General features: G+C 42.7%; 1 protein-coding gene across 1 annotated transcript in view; it reads left to right on the top strand.

The window, feature by feature from the left end:
* The window catches only part of DMGDH (dimethylglycine dehydrogenase), a 1049975-nt gene that overhangs the window by 411817 nt on the left and 625233 nt on the right, over nucleotides 1-12925 (top strand). The window contains exon 8 of the mRNA XM_044063708.1: nucleotides 1889-2058. Coding sequence (XP_043919643.1) covers nucleotides 1889-2058 — 170 coding nt within the window. The remainder of the gene's footprint in view (nucleotides 1-1888; nucleotides 2059-12925) is intronic.

Genomic DNA, 12925 nt, shown 5'->3' with positions numbered 1-12925 from the left:
TCTCCCAAGACCCTGCTTACATTTATGAAGGGTACCAGAACTTGTCACAGATTTGGGATACATGACTAGGCTTAAAAAGACCTTTGTGGTCATTAGCCTAGTAAACACCTATGAAGTTATGAGCTCCAAGATCACCATACCACATCAGAAAGGGAATACCCCAGGAAATGGTCATCTCTGACTTAGTAGATATAAAAGTCCATTTTTTCAGACCTTCAGTCTCCATGTTTTGGGACTAACTCTAGCAGGTCACGTTTTAAATGATTATCAACATGTTTACCTGTCTACTTTATTTGTTAGTACAGTAATACTAATCTAAGACCATTTACCAAACGTCCCTTAAACCTACAGCATATAATCAAAAGCAGCCAAATTCTTTGCAATGCAACAGCTATTTACAGTGAAACATTTGCTTTACTTTAAAGTAGTAGGTCTCTTGCCTCTTCTAGAATGTGTGAAAACCTTTTCCTGCTCCACACTCAAATTATTTCTTATATTTTACATTACACTTTTTCCATGTTTACCTAACTCACCTTGTTCACGTTCTAAATCATATCAATATGAAGGTACTTCCTTTTACACTATTAAGCATTTAGTTCCTTTGTCAAACTGCACAGCTGATCATCTTTCCTCTGGTAAAGCCTGTAATACTTAGGTGACAATGCTCGTCGCTGTCTTTGCTTCATTCACTGTTTAAATATTGGAAATGGCTCCATTTGCATTGACAGTCTCTCAGGGCTTTTTGAAACAGTGATACAGATTTTGCACTACTTTCAAACTGTCTAGGTTCTTTTTCTCTGGATTGCCTTGACATTTCCTCCAATCGCTTCTCTTCAACCTTTTCTACTATGAGACATTATAGATTAACATTCTTAGTGTCATTTTATTAGTAAATCCTTGCCCTTTCTATTTCTGGCTATTATAAGCTGGTAAATCAGTTAAAAAGTCAGACCCAGGGAAATTCTGGAAGCCATGGGTGTTAACTGGAAGTATGCAAAAAGGTGCTATAGGCTTGAATGAGTTAAGAATGCAACTGGTCTTTGTGGGAAAAAAAGTTTCAGAGTTGCTAGGTAGAGTTGGCAACTTTTAATTCATTTAATCTTGAACAGCAGGAGTATAATTAACATATTTTCTTCCTGAGATCTTCCAAGCCAGGAAGACACTTGCGTCTCGAGAGCTTTTTCTCCAAAATCCTTTGCTGAAAACATACTTCATTAGATTTAGAATGATGTGCGTTACAAAAAGTCTAAAATATATTAGCTCTTTTGTAGACTAGTGTTAATATAAAGGTCTGCCTATATATCCTGATTTTATATTGCATATTTATGAAAGAAAACTGTATTTATATTTTAAAAAAATTGCGTTATGGTTAAACAAAAGGTTCTGCCCCTGAAAGTGTGCAAGTTAGATCCAAAATATCGATCAGTGACAGAATTGTTCACCTGTTCGAATGTTTACCAGTAATGTGTGATAGGAGGGAATAGTATACTGCTGTTTGTTAATATTGCTCAATATATGCAAATTGTCCATATAATAATTTTACAAAATTTCAAAGTAATATTAATCTACAAAACCATTGGAGTACTGTTTTATGACTTTGAGTGCTGTTATGATAAGCTGCTATGATGTATGTTGTAGTTGCTGCTGAGTACTTCAGAAAGCAATGGATAATGATGACTCAGAAGCTGAGATGCAGCATTTCATGATCTAATTTGATATAGTTTCTAACCCACTTTGATGGCTGATACCTCTGTCTGAAGGGAATGCTTCACTGACCCTTTGATTCCTCTATAATACAGTTGTACTGTTTGCAACTTGAAACAATTTTCACTTTTCTATAATAGAAGCGCTTAAGCTATTACTCACCGATGTAACTGTATTATTTCAGATATGGTATAATTCATTCTGGTGGTGTGGGAAAATTCCTTAGTGACTGGATCATTAATGGAGAACCCTCCTTTGACCTAATAGAAGTGGATCCCAACAGATATGGAAAATGGACCACAAAAGAATATACAGCAGTGAAAGCAAGAGAATCATATGGTTTCAACAACATTGGTAAGAGCATGATGACATTCAACTAAATATCTTCTTTCATCTGATATATTATTTATTTTATTTTATTTTACATTTGTTGACAGGGAATGTCTGACTGAGCCGAGGCCCGGGGAGAAAAGCTCCAGCACATACAAGTATAACATTAAGTACATTAGTATAGATTTTATACAACTAGAATACAGATAAATCTTATATAGATAACAATTGGGTGTACATATATTAGTTAAGCAGAAAGGAATATAAAGTACAAAAATCAGGAGTTTTTTTTTTTTTTTTTTAATCGAATCAGACCAGTGGCTATGTGATTATTACAGAGAGAAGTACATAAATTGAGGAAAAACTGAGAATCGAAAGTTTTCAAGGAGGGTTTGAGCACTAGCAGATCCATTCCTTATTGAAATATTCCTTTAGTGTTAGCTTAAACTGTTTGGGATGTGCCTGTGTTCGAATCTTGAGGGGAAGTTTGTTCCATTCAATAGAGGGGTGGTAGCTATATATGTTTTGTCCTGCTTTAGATTTCGGCTTGTAGATTTTTAGAAGGTCTTGGCAAGAGCTATGGAGGTTTCTTGAAGGAGCATAGTGGGAGATGATAGAGTGTAAGGCTGGATAGAAAGATGGCTGATATAGGACTGAGTGTATGGTTTGGAGCTGAGAGAGAAGGAGGAGTTGGGGCAGTTCGAGCCAATTTAAGTATCTTAGTGAGAGACAGTGATGAGATCTGTAGGATTGTTGGGTTGCAAATCTAGCTACTTTGTGATAAGTAGTCTGAAGTCTAGCAAGGAGAGAGGAGTTAAGGTTAGTAAGAATTTGAGAGCAACATGTTAAGCAGGGAGGAAGATAGGCATGAGTGGGGGCTATTCTGGCTTCTACACTGGAAATACATGTGGCTTTATCTGTTGAGCAACTGTATTTAACAACATCTTACTGTTTAAACTGTTATAAATACACTACGGAGGCACCACTGCTGAGGCTTTCTTGCTGTAAAGAGCTTAAGGGTGGATGCAGCTTTGGTACACCAATTGATAGTCATTGCTAAGGTGTGGGACTTGTGGTGATTGATCTAGAGTAATTGAACAAAAGCTAACAAAATTGATTTGATCAGATCATCCTGAGTTTCTTAAACTTTCCAAATACATTTTTCATGCAGGTAAAGCCACCTGTATTTCCAGTGTAGGGGGCTCAACCCCCTGTTCCCTTCCTGTCCTAGGAAAAGGGTAAGGCAAGTGATCAAAATCTGGAATTTGCAGACAGTTTCTCATCACTTCCCATCCTCCATTATTAAACTGCTGTCATCTGATGTTGTCCTACTCATTCTGCTTCACTGATGGGTTACAGATCCAATCCTTGGATCTGACTCAGCCGCCTTCTGCAGACTTCAGCTTCCAGGCTCGAGCTCCTCCCTTATCCATAATCCTCTGCTCTTAGCTGAACCTCCTCAGATCTCATTTGCTGCCAGTGTGTACAGACATGATTTCCAGTTCTCCAAGCAGATAAGTTATTTCTTTAAAACTTTAAAACTTTATTTGTATATAATTTTTAGATAATTTCAATATATTTTCTTCCCTTCCTTTTTAGTGTGTGTGAGTTTGTTAGGTCTCTTCTTTCCTCCACTTTTTTCTTTCCCTTCGGGCCTTGGCCTTTCTTTCTTTCTTAAAGAAAAAAAAATGTTCCTGTTGTTTAGTAGATTTTTTTCTTTTACATATGGATAAACCAACAGGATTCAAAAGGTGCGCCAAGTGTGACAAAAAAATTCCACACTAAGACTCACATGATAAATGGGTTTATTGTGTAGGAGCGTCTCACTTGGATATCTGTGAAGGGTTTAATCCTCAAGCCTTTTAAGAAAGGAAAAACAAGCATATTCTGAAGGACCTTCTGCCCATTTTTTTATCTTCTCCAGGGGCTCAACCCCACTTTAAAGACTTGCAGGGCTAAGACGCACCACCACAATGAGTCTAGTGTGTCTTTGGAGCCTCCTGCTAAGCTTTTTAAAGAGTTGGATCTGAGAATATCGGCGCTGAGACCCATGTCGGCTTCTTCGGATCAGATAGACTTGATGGCTCTGAGCGAGCCTTCTTTGGTACCGGAGTTTACCAAGTCTCCATCTACTTCTTCATATCCTAACAGATCGGATCAGGGCTCTCAATCAGCTTCTCAGCTCCAGAAATCCCTGGATCTGCAGTCTAGTATTCAGCTGCCTGGGAGATCTATCAGATCCGTGTCTCCCACGGTACCAACAAAAATCCTTCAAACACCTAGGCACTCATGAACTTCTTCAGTGGCTTCTTCCAGATCATCTGGAAGCCAATACTAGGATGGGAACAAAGTGGTTAGGTCCATTATCAATGCTCATATCCAGATGGTGGTTCTTCCATCTCCATTCCCTCATGGATCTGAGAGTGTCCCTCCCACTTCTTTTTCTCCTTCTCCCATCTGAATAGCGGTTTCAGAGTCCCAGGACAGCATTCTCCCAAGGGATTCGGGGTTGGATCAGAGGACCTTTGCTTCTTTGAGACTGACCGTGACCTTGACTACCTCTGCTCTGAGATCCCTGGATCAGAGTGAATCCCAGGACTGTGATGTAGCAGCCAGGTCTGAGGGGGCAAGGTTTGTTTCCAGTTTTATTGGACCTTTCCCTCCCCCTTGGAGCTTTGGCCCACAACAGTGCAGGTCTAGTTCTGTCTGGGAAGGGAGGTTCTGGGGTGCTCCTGCCTTCCTGTTCAGGGACCTCAGCCCCGAGGGAGTGGGGGAGTGTATCCCATGACCTTCGGCTTTCCAGGTTATGGAAAAGGCCTTCTCTGCGGACAGAGCAACCAGGCCCTTTGACTTCTGCTGCTCCCTATGTTCCTGCATCGGATCTGAGTCTTGAACCTTCCATTGCTGTCCAGGGTCAGCATGCCTCCAGACCCTGCCACCTGAGGTGGCCCCTTCCTCTTCTGACTCCTCACCTGAATATCCCACAGTGGAGATCCTGCGGAAGAGGACATGCAAAAGGAGACACTTGGACTCTCCTATGGAGTCCCTTACCAAGGATACAGACTACTGTGAGGGAGAGGGATCTCCCAAATCACCACTGGATGATGTCTCCTTTGCAGACATCTTGGAAATTTTAAAGCAAAGAAGTGGGTGGTTGTCCAAAAACCTTCCTTCGGAGGAGTCCATATTCCTGGAGGCCTTCAGAGCCTCTACATCTTGGGTAGTCCCCCCGGCAGACACGCTTATAGAGCTCGTATCACCCATCGGGCCTGGAAGGAGCCGGATACCATAGAGCCTGTACCAAAGCACCCATCCAAAATCCTCCACCCCCCAGTGGATTTAATTTTTTGCAGTAAAGACATCCTAGTTGATGTTATGGTAATAGCGGATACAACGAAAGAGTTTGCACAACAGAACTCGACTGTCCACCCACCGAACAAGGAGTCGAGAAAGCTGGACTGGTTCGGGAAGTGCACCTTTCCTTCAGCAATTTATTTGCTTAGAACACTTAATTACTTGGCACATTTTGTCTACAGAAAGACCTGGTTAAGGAACTCTCTGAGTCCTTGGCAGAGTGCATGCCTAAGTAGGAGCTATATAAGATTTCTCCGAAGCTGACCACTCTTACTTCCCTGGCATACTCTTCCATGAGGCTCATTTGCCATTCAGTGGGAGGATTCTCAAGGGCAGCCAGCACCGGCACTGCAATACATCGACATACATAGATGAGGCTTTGTGATTTTGAGGAGCTCTTTAAGGCGTCTTTTGTCAATGTCCCTTTTGATGATTGTTCCTTGTTTGGATCATCAGTTAAGGACACCCTGACCCTCAGCGAGCAAGAAGGTAAGACCTTGTCTGCTGTGGGAATCAAGTTTTCCACTCCTCAATGAACCTATTCAAGGAATCAAAGAGGGGCTAAGAAGACTTAGTTCCAAAAATCCAATGGTTCTTTGCCTGATCAAAGCAGAGAGTACTCTTCCAGATGCAGAGGAGGGGGATTTAATGTGAAACACCACCCTACAGGTACAGGGGTCTGCAAAACCAGGGTTTTAGAGAACCCTTTTCTGACAAGCCGCGCTGCTGAAGCACTGCCCTACTGTCCAAATCTGGAGGCAGTTGAGTGTCATTTTTCCTTGCACCCAGGTGCCTGGGCCCAAGTAACGACAAATGCTTGGATGCAAAGCATAATATCCAGAGGCTACTACATTCCCTTTTCTCTAACCCCTCCAAAAATTTAAATGAAACTCTCTGACTTTCCATCCAGCCAGAGGGAGTTGGCAGTTATAGAAATCAAAAAATTACTACAAAAGAGAGTCATCCAAGAGGTCCCACCCAAGCAGAGAGGATCTGGAACTTACTCCCACTTTTTTTTTTGGTGCCAAAGAAAACAGGGGACCTGAGGCCTATCCTGGACCTAAGCAAACTCAATTTATATGTAAAGACAGAGAAGTTCCAGATGGTGAAGGTTCAGTCTATCCTTCCATTACTAAGCAAAAATGATTGGATGTGCTGTATGGACTTAAAGGACGCATACTGTCACATAAAAATAGACAGGTGCTCCAGAAGTCACCTGTGCTTCTGCATGGGAGTCAATCACTTCCAATTCAGAGCCCTACCCTTTGGTCTCACCACAGCCCCCCCCCCCCAGGTGTTTACCAAATGCATGGCAGTGATCGCAGCACATCTCCGACTGCAAGGGTTTCAGATATTCCCATATCCTAACTGCCCCCACCCACTGTCAACTATCTCAGGCCAGGGACTATCTCTATCAGATATCCCACTTCCAAGGCATAGCCATAAATCTGGAAAAGTCACAAACATTGCAAGTACAAACTTTGGAATTCATCAGGTCCCAGCTGACTGCCATTATCCAGGTAGCTTCATTGTCCTAGCATCACATCAACACTTTGACTCTTCATGTCCGAGCCATACTGTCTCATCCCTCTCCTCCTGCCAGATTGATTCTGTGGGCCCTGGGGTCTATGGCAGCTGCTATAATCTTGGTACTCTAGCCAGGTACAATATAGGTTCATAGGTGTGTACTAGGCTAATGTCCCTGAAGCCTTTACAAGCCTAGCCCGTAGGATTATCCTGGCATTGTGCCACCCAAACTTATTTCTCAGTGCCTCTGTTGAGTAGAGCCACTGGAGTGATCCCCGGGGTGAATTTTCTATTTCCCATTCACTCGTCAAGATTTCTCTTGAAGAGGGCCATTGAGGTGCTCTGTTTGACATGTATGGGAAGTCTATTCCATAGCATGGGCAGTCTCTTGGTTATGAACCTGTCCCTCCAGCTTGTTCTGTTGATTGTGGTAATGGGGTTGAGGTCTCTGGAGTGTGTGGTGCGGAGAGATTGGGATTTCTTTAGATGTAGCAATTCTAACAGATCTGGGTCAGACATGGCTTTGTAAGTCAAGCAAAGATCGCCTCTAAGTAGAAGATATGATACAGAGAATAGTGGGAGTTTTTTGAGTCTGTCCATATAGGCCATGTGTTTAAGGCCTAGGATCCTCTTTGTGAGGTACTTTTGCGGCCTCTCCAGTTGTTGCAGGTGTCTAGTGAGGTACATGCCAAATGGGACATTGTACTCAATGACTGGCCTAATGAGGGAAGAGTAGAGGGAGGCAATGACCTCTTTTTTCCTGGATGCAAAACCCTTAGTAATGAGGTGTGCCACATAAAAGGACTTTCTGACCACAGTGGGAATGTGGTGGCCAAAAGAGAGGTTGCTGTCAACCTGTGTTCCCAGATCTCTTATAACGCCTTCTGTGTTCAGTGGACTACCATCGATGTGGTAATTCATGGGAATTGGGTTTTTCCTAAAAGGGATGACGACACATTTTTTGGCATTGAGCTTAAAGCCACGGTTCTGACACCAGTCATCGGTCTCAGTGAGGCCTTTATGTAGGATGTCAACATCACTTGGAGAGTTAATAATAGCTCCCAACTTGCAATCATCCTCAAACTTTGTCAGCCAGAGTCCCTTCGTGTTGGCCTGGACTAAAGAGAAGTAGGTACCAAACAGGAGAGGACCCATGACCGAATCCTGTGGGACTCCACTTATGACTGCTTGGCAGTCTGAGTTGGAGTCAGCTACTTTCACACTGTGGGTTTTCCATTTTTAGGAGTGCCTCGAGACGGTGCATTTTGAGGTTTAGGCTTCTAGCATCGAGTAGCATTACCTTCATATTTTGCATGCTTGTACCTGTTACGGTGGTGGTTTTGTCCTTTGAACTTTTCCTAAAAAAGGCACTATATGGGTGGCAAGACCCTTAGCCAGTAACCTGAATCCCAGGGGCAACAGGTGCAGACCATCAAAGGTCTGGCAAAGCATTGTGGTCTGTCGATCATGTCGTCCCAGGCAGACAGATACTGGATCCCCTTTGAATGACACCAGAAGCTTAGCCAATTGTTAAAGTCAATCATTTTGTCGTTATATTGTGGTATCATTCTGGGCGAAGGCAGGATGCTACTCAGGGCTAGGGTCATACCTGCCTGGGCCACATGATCCGAGAGTTCTTCCATGTCTCTTTTTCATGTAGTCCAGGGAGGTATGTCTCAAGTCATTCACTCCAACATGGACAATGACAGAGTCATATTTGTACTTGTTGTACAGTGACTTGAGTGCATGAGTTATGTGGTGGATCCTGGCACCCGACAGGCAGCCCACTGTAATTTTTTCCTTGTTCAGCCTGTTGAGTGGGACATCAGTGTGCCTGACTATAGAGTCTCCTATGACTAAAGTGTTAGGTACGTTGTCTTGCCTTAGGGGCTGTTGCTGGGTGGCACACTGGTGTTGTGAGCTATGTGACACTTTGGTTGTGATTGGTGTTTGTTTGCGTTTCAGCTTCGGAGGTCCTTGTTGCTTGGGCAGATTACAGTTAAGGGCCTCCACATATGTGGATTTAGTGTTGCTATGTGTGGGTGTTGGTGGTGTGAGTTTAGAAGGGCTATGTGTTGCTTGAGGTGTAGTGTGGGTGTTAACCTTCTCCTCTTGACTGTCTAGCACAATCTTGGGTGGAAAGAGCGTTGCTTCCAGTTTGGCTATGTAAGTGCATCTCTCACAGGTTGTAGTGTTGGGTGGTAGGAGGAGAGGGTTGTCTGTGTACAAGAGGCAGTTGCTGCATTGCCCCAGTATGCCGAGATTCACCAGGTGGACAGGAGAAATCAACGGAAGCTGACCCTTGGACATGCCTGGTTTGGTGCTTTTATTATTTTTTTTTTTAAAGTGCAGGAGCTGTTTTCCCTTACCTTAGCAAGGTACTTTGCAATTATAGGCTGTTTGCCTATGATTAATTTCTCCTTATTAATAAGGAGAGTTGAGTGCTTGTATCAGTTTAAGGCTTCCTTTTGCTTTCCAGCAGGTATTAGAGCAAGTTCTAGCCACAGGGATGATTAAAGGTAAGATGAAAAAAAATGGTTTATCCTAAACACTGCAGTGTGCACTAGAGAAGTTAGATGTGAAAGTAGGTAACTTAAGTTTTACCTGTCTAAAAAGTTAAGTTTTAGTGGAGAGTCACTATTTTTAAAACAGCAAGATAGATTGAAAAGGGGTGATCACTTTTGTATTCCGGTACTATGGAATACAGTAGAATGACCAATAATTTAAATAGTTGAAGGGGAATGATTTCACAAAATGATAATTTTGTGCTTACTCGCACAAGCCAGTGAACGCAGAGAGGAAATGAGATATATGGTCAAATTAACATAAGAGGCAGGCAGCTAGAAAGACAGTGGTATTTAAGAACATGACAGTGACAGGGTGGGGAAAAACTTCTGCCTGACTCACAAGAAACAGACCTGTGGTGTCTTTTGAAGATTTAATATGCAGTTAAAAGCAGAACACAAGCAAAACACAAGGTAAAGAAAACAAATCACAGCACTCAAAATATAAAAAGGCAATAAACCAATACAAAATGCAACAAATAAAAAGCAAACCAACCTTTCCCTCACAGCAAAGTGTAGCAGAGTCTGGGTGAGCCTTTCCAATAAAGCTCTGAAATGTTTTACTTTACCCCTTAAATAGAAGGTTTAGTTCCTAGCTCCACCCCCCTCAGTTCTCAAATGATTAACCTTAAGTGACCTCTTCTATCTTATGCATGAGTCCTTAATTGATCAGTTCTAATTTCTGCCTGACTCACAAGAAACAGATCTGTAGTTTCTTTTGAGGTTTTAATATGCAGTTAAAAGCAGAACACAAGCAAAACACAAGGTAAAGAAAACAAACCACAGCACTCAAAATATAAAAAGGCAATAAACCAATACAAGATACAGCAAATAAAAAACAAACCAACCTTTCCCTCACAGCAAAGTGTAGCAGAGTCTGGGTGAGCCTTTCCAATAAAGCAGTCATCACATTTGGGTTATCTGCTTGCAGTAGCCCTCAGTCGGCCTGATTAACAAAGTCTTGGGTCCTGCGTCGGTTGCTGTCCCTTCTTCCATGACGTCAGGTCGTCAGGGGTATAAAACATGCAGCCGACGTCATTACATCAGTCTTTCTTACCTTGCAGTGCCCAAAGCAGATCGCAAGTGCCGGTCGTCCGACTCCTGTAATTTTCGTTTTCGAGTTTCAGAACCGAAGTCTTCAACTAAAAGCTAAGTACCCTGTTGGGGAAACTTTTTCTTGCTGTAAACCGATGTCAGTAAAAGTAAATAATTGCATTACTTGTGGAAAGCAAATACCTCATAAAGATTTTCATTCGTACTGTATTCCTTGCTTAGGCCCTGACCAAGACGTAGCTCACTGTCGGTTTTGTGCCTTATTTACACCACGAACTATCCGTCGTCGGTATATTTTTGCTTCTAAATATTTTGGTGCTCAGTTCAATTATCCTGATATGTCTTCGGTAAGACATCTGGCTACCGACATTCTGAAAAAATGCAAAGATAAAGACAGAGACAGGCTGCCTAGGTCCAAGGCTCCCGACGACGCTTCTCCTAAGCCAGTTCGCCAGTACTCAGTGAGGCGCTTTTGCAGCCCCTGATATCCGCTACTTCAGATTCGCAGGCCTCTACTGAGACCCATTCAGAGTCTGGTATGCCGTGAGATTCTTCAACTGTGGAACCTGCGGATGTCTCTACTTGGATGGGTCCTGAGCCTCTGTGCAGGCACCGGCTTCTGAGGGTGTATTCAGGCCTACTGACTTGCATATTAAACTGATGCCATCTTCTTCTTCAAGGCATAAAACTTGAACCTTGCCTAGAAAAATGACGCCCAGACCGCATGGTCAGGCCTCTATACCTAAAAAACAAATGATAAGAATGGCTGAAGACCTTATTACTTTAATCGGGGGAAGCCAGCCTTCCCCCTCTAAGAGACCTAGGACTGAGTTTGCTTATGATACTTCTGACCAGGATTCTGAATTTTCTGTTTCCTCTGATGACCAGGATTTACCCTTAACTACCTATGAGGATTCTGATGCTGAGGACTCTATTCCCTCTGCTTCCCCCCCAGGGGATTTTTCTTTTGGTGAAACCTTGCATACTCTCAGGGAGCATTTTCGTTGGGAAAGTCAGGATTTCTCTGATTTTAAAAAGAGGCTTAGAGATTTCTTACTCCTGCCCCAGCAAAGGCCTTTAGCCATACCTCCTGTACTGGACATTGTTGATGATGCCTTTTCAGAATCTAGCTTGGCCCCTGATTCTTTACCTCCTGCTCCCAGAAAACCTGATGGATATTACAGGGTCCCTGACTCTCACAAGTTCCTCTTTAAAAATCCTACTGCAGACCCTGAGACCATTTCACAGGGACCCAAGGGCATTAAAGCTATTACTGCCAAAAATCCTACCCCCTCTGATAGAGACTCCAGGGAGCTGGATAGATGGGTAAGAGGGTATACACTTCTGCAACTTTGGCTACTAGGGCCTTAAACTGCCAGTTTCATATGTTAAAGCATCAGCAACGTGTTATTGGATTGCTTAAACAGAAAATTATGTTGATTCCTGATTGTGTTGAAAATAAGGATTTACATGATTTACTGCATTCAGCTGAACGCGTTGGAAAACATACTTTGCAATGTGGTTTTGATTCACAAGAGGCATATTGCAGGGCTGCTGTAACTGGGTCTGTACTTAGAAGGCATGCTTGGCTTAAGGAACAATCCTTCCCAGATCATGTTAAAGCGAAATTACTGGATGCTCCCTTAAACCTGGACCGCCTGTTTGGCAACAAGGCAGAAGAAGTTCTGAAAAAGATGGAGGAAAAAGCTAAATTTATGCAAACTGTTAAAGATTTTTTACAAGTACAACCTCCAAGGTTTAGTAGGCATTGGCCTTCCAAGAATTGGTTATTTCCTGCCTCTTCCAGACCTTCTCAGTCCAAACCCAGATCCAGCAGAGCTCCCAAGCTTCAGTCCCAGGGTACACACAGGACTAAGCAGTGGAGGGCCTCCATTTACAAATCTGGGAGTAATAAAACTCCTCCCTATGGTAAACTGTCTCAATGACTTCCTTTTAAAACTGCCAAGCACTTCTCAACTGACTGCCCCTTTGGAGGGAACAATTGCTCTTCATGCAAAGAACTGGGAACTCATTACCCAGGACAAATGGGTTTTAAATATAGTGTCCCAGGAATACAGATTTCACTTCCATTCATTACCAACTCCAAGCGGGTGGCCAGATCTGAAAGTACTTTCTCTCTTAAGCATGGGGGCTATTCAATTGCTACCAGAACAAGAAAAGGGACAAGGTTTCTACTCAAGATTTTTCCTGGTACCTAGAAAAGACAATTCATGGCATCCTATCCTGGACCTGTCTACTCTAAACACCTTTTTGCTGATTCCAAAATTCAAGATGCTGACTCTTCACCAGTTGCTCCCTATGCTAGGCAAAGATGCCTAGTTGGCAACACTAGATTTAAAGGAAGCATACCTGCATATTCCAATCAGGGAATT

Source organism: Protopterus annectens, chromosome 2.part2 (assembly GCF_019279795.1).
Source record: "Protopterus annectens isolate FY-2018-M chromosome 2.part2, PAN1.0, whole genome shotgun sequence".
NCBI lineage: Eukaryota > Metazoa > Chordata > Ceratodontiformes > Protopteridae > Protopterus > Protopterus annectens.
The sequence above is the reverse complement of the archived record's forward strand: the minus strand, read 5'-3'. Positions and strand labels throughout refer to the sequence as shown.